This window comes from Rhinolophus sinicus, chromosome 3 (genome assembly GCF_057876585.1).
Source record: "Rhinolophus sinicus isolate RSI-liver-muscle chromosome 3, RSI-T2T, whole genome shotgun sequence".
NCBI classification, from domain to species: Eukaryota; Metazoa; Chordata; class Mammalia; order Chiroptera; family Rhinolophidae; genus Rhinolophus; species Rhinolophus sinicus.
In genome coordinates this window covers 143,228,481-143,242,486 of record NC_142503.1, presented here as the reverse complement: position 1 = coordinate 143,242,486, position 14,006 = coordinate 143,228,481, and the positions used below count along the sequence as shown (strand labels likewise).

General features: G+C 34.7%; 1 protein-coding gene across 2 annotated transcripts; it reads right to left on the bottom strand.

Annotated features, from left to right (window-relative positions):
- Nucleotides 1-273: 273 nt before the first annotated feature.
- On the bottom strand, nt 274-11,225 carry CTXN2 (cortexin 2). 2 transcript variants are annotated; one of them, XM_019730623.3, is made up of 2 exons: nt 10,521-11,225; nt 274-711 (listed from the first exon to the last, which is right to left on the bottom strand). In XM_019730623.3, the coding sequence occupies exon 2, from the start codon at nt 652-654 to the stop codon at nt 409-411; it is 246 nt and encodes an 81-aa protein (XP_019586182.1). In that variant the 5' UTR covers nt 655-711; nt 10,521-11,225; the 3' UTR covers nt 274-408. The 2 variants fall into 2 exon arrangements, with proteins under 2 accessions (XP_019586182.1, XP_019586184.1); XM_019730625.3 differs by lacking the exon at nt 10,521-11,225 and adding an exon at nt 10,361-10,511.
- Between the last annotated feature and the right edge of the window lie 2,781 nt (nt 11,226-14,006).

The following is a 14,006-nucleotide window of genomic DNA, read 5'->3' as shown; positions in this document are numbered from 1 at the left end:
CCTTATGTTTAAGACACCTGGTCTTTAACACTGGGGGTCTGAAGTCGGGAATGTGGAGAGGGTGTCTGGGCATTGCCGAAGGGCAGAAGCAGGAAGCCTCTAGCACAGTTCATTAGCACAAAAAGGAAACAGAGATTTAAGGGAGATGTATGAGATAAGAATAAAGATGGTACATATGGCTGGAGTGATCTTCTGCTCTATTCATTGGAACCTCAGTATGGGAGACAGAGGAAGGTGAGGAAACCCAATAATGGTTTATCATTTACACCATGGTGGATAAATTAACCACACACATTTATTGAATTCAGTGAATGAAATGAGCCTCTCTCCAGCACGCTCAAGGTAATTACAGTTGTATCCACCATGAGTCCCGATAGCATAATGTTAAAATCCATAAAGCTGGTGCTGTCATGCAAGTGCATATTCAAATGTCCCTTTATCAAACTCTTCAACTTCATCTTCCCATGTAGAGGAAGGCATGCTACTGTACGGGTCTAACAGGATTTTGAAGCATCTGATAATCAGAAGTCCCAAGAAAATACACAAAATCCCAACAAAAGCAAAGCCAGTTTTTTGCTCCAGAGTCAATGAGAAAGCTGATACTTCGTTGACACTCATCTTAGCTGAAGAGTTGCCACAGTAGGTACTACTCATTATTCACTGTCACATCCTGGTGGCTCTTCAGAATTCCAGCTGCAGTCACCTCTTGGCCTAGATACAAAATTGGAATCAGTTTAGTTTTATCCATGTGTGGTATTGGGCAGGTACTTGTTTTATAAAATCTGACATTTTTCAAACCTTCTTGACTAAACTCACAAAAGATGTTAGAAAACATCAGATATGAATCAGGTTCAAATTAGCATTGGAGATGCTACTTCTGTTGTAGAAATTACAGAATTGCCTTTGTGAACACATAAAACAGTACCTACATAACGCTAAATATAAAATCAAGTGTGAAGGTAAATACTCAAATAATTAATCCGAAAAGTTTTTAATTAAAAGCATTTCAAAGTTGTTAGGCCAGAGCTTTTTTGACCTGAATTATGATCTAATTTTCTCATGTGTAGATAATACTACAAGTAATCACAAGTTTTGAGGTCGTCAAATTCTCTAAAGTCCATGTTTCAAGCTCTATCTCTGGTGCCATTTTGTCTGATACAGATTCTGATCCCTTTAATGTCTTCTCTCTTTTTCATCCTTTAACTTTTAGACTTATGTTCTTTTCTACTACTACTCCAAACACTAAATTGTGATTTCTTAAAAAGAGAAACTGTGTTTTTAAATTTTTGTTTGTAAGTGCAGTACCCAATATAGCATCTTGCAAGTAACAAGCCACTGTGGACCATTAGCCATCTCTCCATCATCTCCATTAGCTTTCAGAACACCCTAAATAAACATAAAATCTAAGTTAAACAGTGTTTGAAAGGGACATTAACATAAAATCTAATAAACATAAAATCTAAGTTAAAGAGTGTTTGAAAGGGACAGTGTGTCTTCTATGAAAATTCAGCTTCTAGGCCAGCTCCTCAGTCGTCTTCCCATCAGATTCCCACATCTAAGCTCCTACTACACTAAGATTCTAAAACTAGAACAAAAGTGTTCGAAAAGACTGTGTTGAAGCAAAAAAACAAAACAAAAAACAAACAACAAATCCCATTTGATGTCTTAATGTTAATTAAAATTAAAATCAGTTAATTAAATCAGTGGTTACTAACCCACATCCACCCTTCTTGAGAGAACTGTCATCAAATATCTTGCCATCCAATAACTGAGAATGATAGATTGTTAGTGCTTTCATTTTTGTTTGTTGTCATTTTGTTTCATTTAGGGGTTTTTGTGTGTGCGTTTGGTTATTGCTTCTTCTGATAATTTTAAAGAACTATGTTTATTAAAATGACTGGCCCTTCAGATTTTTTTTTTGAATGGGAGGTAAGGAGTAGAGAAAGGGAGTAATTAATAAGAACAAGCCTTGTAGCTTTTAAAATTATTTGCCAACTAGGACACCAGTTAATATCAAGCAATATGTTATCTTATAGTGGCTTGGATTACAAAGAGGCTTAATCTTCAAACCTTAAGTGTCAGAAATATTCAGTACATTCTGGGCTATGCTGGTTATTTGATTTTTTTATTTAATAAAAGGAAAAAAAAATATTGTTTCAAACATCTCTGTTGAATTTCTTTCCACAAAATCATTTTTCCTGCCCTAATAGTGAATATACTTTATTATTATTTTTTAATTTAGGATCACTTAAGTGGCTCAGAGTGATTTTTCTGAAGACAGAATTCTTGTTGTACAACTTTTTTTTTCAAGTTTATTGGGGTGACAATTGCTACTAAAGTTACATAGATTTCAGGTGTACAATTCTGTAACACATCATCTATATATCTCATATTGTGTGTTCACCATCTAGACTCAGTTTTCTTTCCATCACCATATATTTGATCCCCTTTACCCTCACAGCTCTGTTGTACAATTTATCCCATAGGAGGCATAGGAGACTGGACTGAATAGCTAATGATCTTGAGACTTAACTAGAACATTTTTTTAAACTAAACTTCTAATTTTATTGCTTTCATCAATTGAAGGTCTTTTGTTGCGATCCATACATTTGGTGGTTCCTTTGTTTAATGGGTGGAGAAACTGAAAAACATGATGTTTCTACTTGGTAATTACCAAACATTTGCCAAGTAACTGCCTGATTCAGCCAAGTAACTTATTTGAATTATTTTTTTGCTAGAACCATGACCTTGCTAGGCTATATATGCCATTAGGATATTTCAGGGGACATGTGGGTAAGAGGAAGCAATAAGAGTGGTTTACTGGTAGACACTGGTGTGCCCAGCAGATTCCCTTCAATCAAGGACTTGTTGCCCAGCATCTGGGACTGCTGCCAGCAGATAGTCTCCAACTGTGAGCCCCTTGCACAGATTGCCTGGATAGCAAAGAGCTGCCTCACCAAGGTCAGGCCACTTCCTAGGGCAGACCATTTTCAATGACTGGTTGATGTGACAGTAAAAAAACCCGGTTATCTTGACCCAAAGGGGCACAACTCTGAAGGACCATTCTAGGTCTAGAGTTCTACCTGGTGTAAACCAAGGCTGTCATTGGTTCCAAATCACAGCTCAATTTCTGCCTACTCTTGCTAAATACCCCTTTCTTCCACAGAGATTGAGCTCAAGGGCACTATTTATTAAACATCCTGCACACTAAACTCTGTCTCGGAGTCTGGTTAAATGACAACAAAAGTTAAAACATCTGGGCAGCTTAAATAATCTGTACATTTTAAAGCTAGTTCATTTTACCATCATGTAGAAATAGCCTAAATTAAGTATAGTTAAGATGTTAGCTAAATTTATTTATGTGTTCTTAAAATCATAATGTAAGCAAAAACACAGGGTGATAGCTAATCATTAGAAGAGTTAAGCATTGTTAAATTGGCTCTTAGCCAGTGATTAATCCTCTAGATTCTGTTATTCTTATTAAAATCCACCAACCAACCAAATAAAAATAAGAGGTGTTTTCTAGATGTAGCACACTCATTTGTTACTATTAAATCAAAACAAGGTACCTTCCTAGTTAGAAATACAAAATCCTTTATATTTTATATTATAATTTGTTTAACATATACCAGATAATGCTTTGTTTTTAGAGTCTTAGATAATCTATGGACAGTTACTTATCATTTTTTATGGAAAAATAACTACTTCTTAAGTAGTGGCCACAATTCCTGGCATAATGTAGGTATTCAATAAATATTTGACTTGAATTAAACTAAATTTATTGAACAATGTAATTTTTGATGAATAAAGTTCTGGCTTTAAAAAGCCTAAGTTTTAAACACCCAGAACATAAAAATAAATTTAGTTAAAATATAGTGAACAAGAAAGCTTTTATTCAATTTCAAAAAAAAACTGGCCTTGAGGACAAATATCAAAATTCACCAGCTCATTCAGAGTTCAGTGTTTCTGTTTTTTTCTTTTTTAAAAATCAGATTGATTAATACAATATTCCCTGAAGGACTCACATGATTTGTAGTATTCAAAAGTAGAGAAAGCAGATCTTTCCTAAAAACTTTGTGAGTTGCCTTCTATTGTCTAAGGAAAGATATGTAGCCATCATAATATTTTGGTGTTGACTACCAGAAAGTATAGAGTTAAAATTTGTATTCAGTTGTAGTGACTTTGGTTAGCTTAAGATGTCTGTTACAATTATCCCTTCTTCCTCTGCCCCTGCCCTCTTTATTACTTTACTGCTACAGTTACACTTAGCAAAGAAGGGTAAGGTACTTCAAAGATACTTAATTAAGATTCTTCAAAGGATTTTGGAACCAGGTAGGGATGCAAACAATGAATGGACATACAGAGCCACTGCTCGTGAGTCATTAAAGTCAGCAATTTTTATTCTATGTTGGGGGAACAAATAGATGGTTGTTTCATGGCTTTAAACATAATTCACAAGGTCTCTTTAGCTCTCTATTGTTGGTATAAATATATTAGAAGAAATGCAGTGTAACAGAGACTAATGCTGAAAAGTGACCAAAAACTTTAGGGATACTGTCAGGAATTCTAAAGAACTGAATGAGCTTAAGGTAATATATAATAATAAATATAGCAATAATATTTTATTAATCACTGAACAAATATATATATTGAGTATCTGCTATGTGTCAGTACTATTCTTGATGCTATAGTGGTGAACTAGATAATAATGTGTATCTTACACAATGAGTGTTACATCCTGGTGGTGAAGACACAAGTATATTTAAAATACTTATCTATCTATCTATCTATCTATCTATCTATCTATCTATCTATCTATCTATGCATGTTATTTCAAGTAGTCATAAAAGCTATGAGAGAAAGCAAAGCAAGTTAAGAGGAAAGAGAATAATGTTGGAAAAACGGAACTTCTTTAATTAGAAGTCAGCAAAGGCCTCCCTAGCGAGACAACATTTAACCTGAAGCTTGAATGATGTCAAGAAAGGAGCCATGACAGTATCTGGAGGAAGAGCATTGACGTTTGAGAAAATAGCCATTGCAAAGGCTTTGAGGTGGTAGGATTTTATACAAAATATATTCAGATCAAGAAATTGACTAATGAATGATTAAAGTCCCTACTTGTACAAGATGGTTTAATGGTATCAGATGACAAAGAAAGGCAGAACTACATAATCTACTTCTGTATTTTTAACCAATGTGGAATGGTCTTTAGAAGTGACCAAAATATCAAACAATAAAAGACAAGAATGTAGTAGAATATTGTTTAGTCACAGATGAGTGAAAATTCTCAGGATAAGATGATTTATAACTTGCATCTGCAAAAACCTTTCAAAACCTTTGAGAAATACTTGACTAGTATGAAAATGCTGCCAAAATTATGGATGTGGAAAAATGTCTCACTTTCAGAAAAAGTGATGGGAAATTGTGAAAATTGCATATTGGTAACTTGGAATTAATCTTTGTTACAAGTCCATAGTTAATTATTTAACAGTTAATTTGCAGCATTTAAGAAGTCACTAAAAGTTAACATGAGTTTAATAAGATGTAATGTCAAATTTACTTCCTTTTTGGAAAGTTTACTATGAACATGGGGAATCAGGAAAATAGCAAGGCCATGGTTTAGTGATTTCAGCAATGCATTTAACTGTCTCCCATTATATGTTTTTTTGGGAAGATGGTGAGATATGCCTGGATAATAGTATTTTTATGTAGAGTCACAGTTCTCGAAAGTGTTCCCAATAAATATTGGTTCCTATAGTCAGAGAGCGCTCTCCATTGTAGTAACATAGTAACACAAAGGTTTCATTCTATCTGCATCCTCCTTAGTTTTTAAACATTGACTAGGCTGAAGAAAGACATTGAAGTTACAATTACTAAATTTGGCACAAAGTTTGGCTGAAAACTATATGGCAGCTCACAGAGTCAAGATTAAAGACAATTCTGATGATTGGAACTCTGGATTGAAACCAGAACATAAAATTTAATAGAAACACTTCTAAAGTTCTGTATTTAAGTGGGAAGGAGTGAGGTGCTTCAACCTCAGGTAGAGGAGACTTTACTTGGATGTTCATGTTAAATATTGAAGTTTCAATTAATCAAAAGTCAATATGAGCCAAAGATGTGAGGTGTTTACTTCAAAAAGCAAATGTAATCTTAAATTGAATGGGGTCCAAATGATAGAAAATAATAACATTATTATTATTCATTCGTCAGTCTATATGGAAAGTGATACTAGTCGCTATACTTCCATGCAAAAACATTTATTGAGTTGCTACTATATTCTAATAGACATGGACCTCTCTATTCAAAGAGGTTCCAGCTTGTAACGGAGATGATCCATGTACAAACAAAAATAAAAAAGTGTAGGCTTCTACAAAGCCTTCTACAAAGGAAATAAGTCTGTATTTAACACATGCTGAGTACCAAACACTGCTTTGTATATTATTTTATTTAATCTCTATAACAACAATACAGGGTAAATATTATCTTCAATGTCTTGATAAAAAACAGATTCAAAGAGGATAAACAAATTTAGAGGGAACAGAGATTTCACCCATTTAGGGATCAAGAAATATTTTGTTGTTGTTGTTGGTAAGAGATTGTATTTGAGTTGAGTTTTGACACACAGAGGATTCAGGTATGTGGAGAAGCAAACAGCATGACAATAAATATGAAGGCAGAAAAGTGCTGGATTTGTTCAGAGGATAGTGAGCAATTTGGCCCAAGCAAAGGAGAGTACAGGAAACAAAACATTGGAAAGGTAGGTTGAAGCCAAAATGTGAAATATCTTAACTGTCAGGATGAGTTTGAAATTTATTTGCTTAAAGCCTGAGTGGTTGATGTTGACACTGAATTAGACAGATTTCAGGGAGGGAACATCGTGGAAAAGAAATGGTCCAGGTGAGAAGCAATGATGGCCTGGACTAGGAGGTAAATGTATGGAAAAGGGAATGGGTTTGAAAAATATTTATAAAGATATGAGAGCTAAGATTTAGCAACTGGTGGAATGTAGTAGGCCATGGATAGAGAGGCGTCAAAAATGATGCCACTCTATTAAGCCTGGACAAGTGTAATAATAGCGCTTTCATTAACCAAAATAAAGAAATACAAGCAAAGTGTAAATTTAGAAAGTAAATGAAGAGTTTTGTTCTGAACTTAGTGAATTCATGGTGCTCATACCTGGCACACAGTAGACACTTTAACAGGCAGCCTTAAATAAATTAATCCAGATAATTTTGTCTAGCATAAATAGCTGGTGGGGAGAATACCTGAAGGTCATTGTTGTCAAATAAAGTTTGTGCAGAAGAATGCATCCAGGACAGAGAGAGTCCAGTACATAGAAGCATCAAAACATCACAGATCAAAATTTAAGACATGGAAAGAATTGCTGAGATTTGCCTAGGTAAGGGAAAATCAAGAAAGACAATGTCTGCATTCAAATATGCAAAGTCAAGTATTCGAAGTATTATCCTGTAGGAAGTCAGATCTACTTCTGGTTCGATTCAAAAGGCAATTTTGTTGGAATTCCCTTAAGGTTCTACTTGCAGGTACTTGAAACAATTGAAGATGGAAGAAGCCTAGCAATGAGCCTCATTGAATGTTTCTCTTACAAGGAGAAAATCAGATCTCATAGTGGAGTTGTATAAGGAGTAATTAGAGACATGAGTAAATCTAGTGGGAAGTTCACTTGGAACAAAGGAGGTTAGAGTTTCTAAAAGGTGTGGGTAAAGAGTATCCAATTCTGCAGCGGTGATGGGAACAAAGAACTGAAACACAGTTGTGGGTTTGTCATCCCAAATTTTTTCATTATTTAATAAATTTCAGTTGAATGTCCTAGAGGGGCACTAAATTGAGAAGATTTAGAAATGATGGCTAAAGAGAAAATGGAGTCAGGTGATAAAGGTTTATTTGTATAAAAGTTAAAAGTACAGAAGTTTTATTTGTATAAAAGTTAAAAGTGCAGAAGTCTAGATCATTAGACTAATTACTTTCAATAGTAAGAGCATGACTATATACGTATTCAGTTTTTTAAAGCACAGCCGAGTAAATTCACTGGGAGTTTAAAGACTAAGAAATTTCCCTTTTTTAACAAAAAAATTGGGTTGAGAAAGAACAGATGTTTTATTAACATCTAAAAAGGAAGAACTTATACTGTTGTATTTGTCTTAAAATTCTACCTTACACTAAAAATGAGAACAAAATACAGGTCAAGGAGAACAACTGCACGAGTAATATTCAAGGTTGAAGAAAGTCTGGCCATTGCTGCATGTTGTGTCTACACAAGCAAATAAGTTAAAAGTTAAACAATTGCTTAACAATGTATTCAGGATACAAATGCTCTTGGAAATTTAAGCCATGTATGTAGCAGCTGAAATACCAGTATTTTCAGGCCTAAATTTTCAAAACATTTGCCCCAACTTTCCATTTTACGTGCTCTGTGAAATAAACAACTTGTTTCATTTCAACACCAAGTCTAAAGTTTTTGAGAATGTACTATGTGTGCAGAACTTTGCACCTTTCTATTATACAGAACATCATATGATATAAAAGTAATGTTAATAACAAAATATTGTCAAGAATAAATAGGTCTTTAGTTACAACACTGATTTCTTCATAGTTAATAAGCACCCAAAATTACTCAACAGCTGTGGACAAAAGATATATTTTCAGTTTCTCTAAACCCTGGAAGAGATGGAAAAGCAAAAAAATCAGCAGATTCTTTCTGCACAACAGACATTTTAATGCCTACCTCAGAGGGAAAACATCATTTTAATATCCTGTTTACTGGGAAATAGAAAATGAAAGAAAAATGAGAGAAAGTTAGACCATGAAGTTACAAAACCATGAATAAGTTAACCCTTATGAGAAAAATATAGTTAAGAAGAAAGAAATAAAATTTCCAAAAAAGAGTGGAATGTAAAATTGTGTGGAAATGTTATTTTAAGCACACTATACCAGGAAAGAAAAGGGGTGTGTGTAAAATTATCAACATTGCACAGTTTAAATATCAGGGTCTATATGTATTATGGTCAAAGTATTTAAGGACTATTGTAAATGATAAGATATTGCCTCAAGTCATATTACTGGAATAAATGTTTATGTACTTTAGAAATGAGCAATTGCGTTGAAAGCACCATCATCTCCTTCACAGAAACTGGGATTTCTATTGATAAGTCTAATAAGTCCTGATTAGTCATAAGATTAGACCAAGGGTATACCTATAGATACCCAAAGGCCCAAAGCTCACTGAATTGTTTTGTAGTTATTAGGCAATAAATAAAAATCTTTCTATGGTAAGTCTTACAAATCATACCATTATGACTAGTTAAGCAAAGATAACAATATTTTTATACCTTATATATAGTCTTTCATAAAATATGAATGTTGTGTGTGATGTTTCTTCTATGAAATAAGTTTACTGATTGGAGGTATAAAAATTCACTTTTCAGGAACATATAATTATTTAATTTACATGCAGCAATGTGCAGTTGCAGAACCAATATTGAAAAGTATGTGACTATTAAAAGAAAAAGAACCTCCTGTATTTTATTTTAATCAACAGGTTTTTCCCCTGTTTATTTATCTATTAATGATACTCCAAACAGCAAATCTGAAATATTATAATGGAATATAGTGTTCTGGCTGAAAAGTATTTTGATCTTGGTCATTAGATATAATAATCTCTAATGCTAATAATATGAACATTTATTATTTCATGAAATGAGACATAAGAAAACCCAAGCTGAAAAAAGAATGACTCCTCCCATACACACACATAGACTCCCACACCATTCATCAAGGTTATTAAATCTCATTAAAAGTAAAGAGATAAAAGAAACATTACTGAGGCCACATCTGCACAGAGCTTGTTAATCGTTAAGAACAGAATGTGTTGGAATCAAAGGAAAACCTTAAATTACAAACCCAGATGTCTTCATCAGGATGAAGTACATAAATTTCAGGCCTTCCCAGGTATCCGAACACTTGGGATCTGCCAGAATCCACCCCCCCCAACCTTGCAGATTTCAACCTTAAGGGAATTTCTCTTAAGAAAATCTTTGGATGACTCCTCAAGGGCTCTTGACATTCCTTCCTTTCAAAGCACGGAAAACCTTGTCTGAAAATTCTCAAAATGTCTCACTAGAGAAACCTAGACTGTCATTGTCATTCTGCCTTGTTTGTCTCCAGTTCTCTTTGGACATATTAAACTGAAGAAGCATGGAAACATCCTACAAAACATTATGGGGGAAGCATCCCCCACACAGAACACATGATTTTTTCCCCCTTTTCTTTTTGGCGGCGGCAGCAGCAGCAGTAGCAGAAACATTAGGGCTCTTTCTGCTTCAGAATTTGAACTCACCAGACCCGCCGGCTCCTTCCCCCCACCTCCTTTCCAGCTTCCTAGTTTCAGAAATACAAGAGAATGAGGACATGCTTCTCATCTGGTCCTGCACTGGAACCCTGTCAGTTAATGCGGAGGGAACCGGGCGAAAGTTACTTCGCAGGCAGGATTGTCTCACCTTCCATGCTTGTTGCCATGGAGATTAAATCCAGAGAGTAGACTTAAGTGTTGGCAGGTTTGTCTGTGGTTGCTGATCGGTTCAATAATAATGTAAAAGGCGTGTCCTGGGAACCTGCGTGGAGTCACAGGACCGTGGTTTGCGCTTTCCTGGCCTACGCGTGTAAATGTATCTGTCGGTGAGAGGGAAAGGACGTGGGCGCCAGCGAAGTACGTGTGTGCGAGCGAGTGTATTTGCAGGGAAATGTGCATACATTTCTTCGATGTAGCAGTGTGTAAATATTTGCGCGCGCGCGTATGTGAGGGTGTTTGACTGTGTGTATGTGAGACAGAGAAGAAATGGGAAATGAGAGGCGGAAAGGAATCCGCCACTGCAGCAACAGGCTCTATCTGTTCTTTCTATCTGCTAAAAAGAAGAAAAAATAAATAAAAAAGATATGCGCACATTTTCCCTCATATCACATGCTGCAGATTAGCAATCGGAGTTCGTCTCCAATATCCCTTCCTAAGGCAGTGGGGAGTTAATTTATTGTTGAAATCCTTGTTTTCCTCTCCTAGCTGCACCGGTAGCTGTGCGGCGAGCATTTTGCTGTGCTCGGTGACCTCAGTCTCAGTCGAGGAGTAGAGACTAAATTCTTACGTCTTCCTTCTCCGATATGTGAAAGACTGGATTGAAAGGTTTAACTGAAGACTGCATGCGGCATTTGGAATTATTTTCCCCTGCTGCACTTTTTCTCCGTTACGCAAACTCAACCGGTTCCCCTCCTCTTTTAGGATTAGGTGCCTCGGCGCTGTCCGTAGTGCTGAAGTATTGCGTAGTAAGATCTAGCTTCCACTTGGGAGCTGGAAGACACCAGGTGAGGGACGCTCTGATAAAGACCGTTGTTGACTATATACAATCCAAGCCTAAACAGCATTGAAAGCAAAACAAAACAAAAACAACAAAAATATCTCCCCTCATTCTTACTTAAGGGTCTTGTTCTTTAAATTCAGTTATAAGGTTCCAATTCTATTTATGTTTGGATACTATAATATATACAGAACACGCAAGTTGTGAACACCTGTAGATGCCCTAAATACTTACTTATTGGTTTTATGAATCATTAAATTGTCAACAATTGGGGAAAATGTAAACACAGAATTGGGTCATCGTTCATGTAAAAAATAATGCTGAAAACACATAATATAAAGTTGTGTTATAGTTCAATAATAATAATTAACTCTATGGTCATTTGGAATATTTACTAACTTAGAAAATTTCAAAAAATGGGCTATATATAACTGGGAGTTCATAAAAGACTTTACAAAAAAAGTTGTGTTTTTTTTTTCATTTAAAACTAATTTTTATTTAAAACTAGCTAACTACCCACCAAGAGAAAAAGTAGAAGTATCTTCTTCCAGTGACATGATCATAGCCATGGTTTTATTGACTTTTTAAAAGCTCACTAATGTCCATATTCTTTTTTGGTACTAGGTGCTAGGGCAGAGCAGTGCTTCTTGAAATTTAATGTTCATATGAATGTCCTGGAGATCTTGCTAAAATGCACATTCTTACTCAGTAAATCTGAGGTTGGGTCTCAGATTCTGCATTTTTTAACAGTATTCCAGCTGATGCTATGGGTTGCTAGTCTCAGAACCACACTTCAAGTTGCAAGGTGCTAGTAGAGAGATTGTATACTGGAAATACAGTCACTCATAGAGTATGGGAAAGGAGATCATTTTCTTCCATCTATTATTCTATGTATGTGTTTACACTGTTGCAAGAATATTCTATTCAAATAAGTTCAGAAGTTACTATTTTGTTTGCAAAATATTAACAAACTGTTTATGAATTTTATAACTTTATTTTGATTTTGACATTGTCTAGACACATGCTATAACTTACTCCACTCTCTATTTCCATACTATGATCTCCAATCACCCATTCTCTTTTCAATCCCTGCTCAAGGAAGCAGGACTAAATTACATGATTCTACTGTTGTTATATGGGCCCTACTACAAGAATTTATCATGATTGGAGACTTTGACTTGTCATTTTATGAATTTAAATATGGCTCCATAGTAAATGCTCATGACATTGATTTTAAAAATCTGGATGTTACAGATACAATTCTCACCCAGATTAGAAACTGGGATAGGGCCATGGTTTCACAATCATTTGAGTGGATGCTGATTCGTCATGTTATTGACATAATGCACATATACTTTGAAGGTTCCTCTGGATGGTTTTCTGGAGTTTTCAAAAATCCATACCTACATCAGTTGATACAGTGCTTTTAGTTAATGATTTTGAATTGATGCCAAAGGAAAGTTTTGACTACAAATTAGGTTCCTTGGTACTTAACCTTGACCCTTTTCATGCTGTATGAAAAAGGGTGATGCTCTGAAAAGTCTGCAAAGTGGCTCATTTGGGAAAGCATAATGGATTAAAAATCCATTATGTTTCATTTCCTTTGCTAGATGCTGGGATAAAAAGATAGATGAGATTTGGTCTCTGCCCTTGATGAGATACATTGCAAAACAACTTGGCAAGTTCCATAGAAGCACAGAGATTAATAATTTATATTTTATTTTCCATTGCCAAAGAAGTAATGAAGAATAGAATAAAACCTAGAATACCTGTATTTCAGGTTCTTACCAAAGTCTGCCGCCCAACTTTTATGTTTAAAAAGTTGTGGAAAGATATGAAATATTTGAATGCTTTTCTAAAGAAGCTATGGTTAACCTATACTTCTATTATTTATTTTCAGAGCAATCAAATTATGAGAAAGGTAAATATGAGGGTGGCATTGTTTAGACATTCCCCAAACAGAATTGCCTTTACTATGTTTTGACATTCCACTTTCATCTTATACACAAATATTCTATATAAAACAATCCTTAGCTTACACAGCCTGCTCCATGTTTGTTATAGAGTTGTTAACTAAAGGCTTGCCCAATACATCACTTACTATTTTTTTTATGTGACATTCCTCCAAAATACCAATTTCATGAATTGAACTCTTATACTCCTCCTCCTCACTTAAGCCATCTCAAGGTAAGTGGTATGTTCTCTTCTAATATACAATGTATATCATGTAACTGATCACATTTACCTTTTCTTTTGGTTATCAGGGATGTCAGAGTCAAATTAAAAGCTACAAATGAGCAACTATGTAAGACTTTAAGGCCTTTATATTTGTGTGATTTTTCTCTATTGCCTTGATTGCTGTAATTTTGTTATCTCAGGTATTGGCATATTGTTTTATTTTAATTATCTGTTTTAATATATGTCCTCACGTAAATATTGTCATAAAATCATAAATGAAGTAAATGAATAAATAATAAGTAAATAAGTGCATTTATTTCTTTACTTCTTGGCCCAAAATTTTGACTACTGGGTGTGTATACCTGGTTTTATTGATTTGTGTTTAACAAGATACTAAAAATATTTTTAAAATGATCATCTAGGTAGTTAGCTATGAAGATAAAAATCTAATTCATTATG

Bases quoted from the DNA above. Each gene is read 5' to 3' on its own strand.
- CTXN2 (XM_019730623.3), bottom strand. From the start codon at position 654: ATGAGTAGTACCTACTGTGGCAACTCTTCAGCTAAGATGAGTGTCAAC.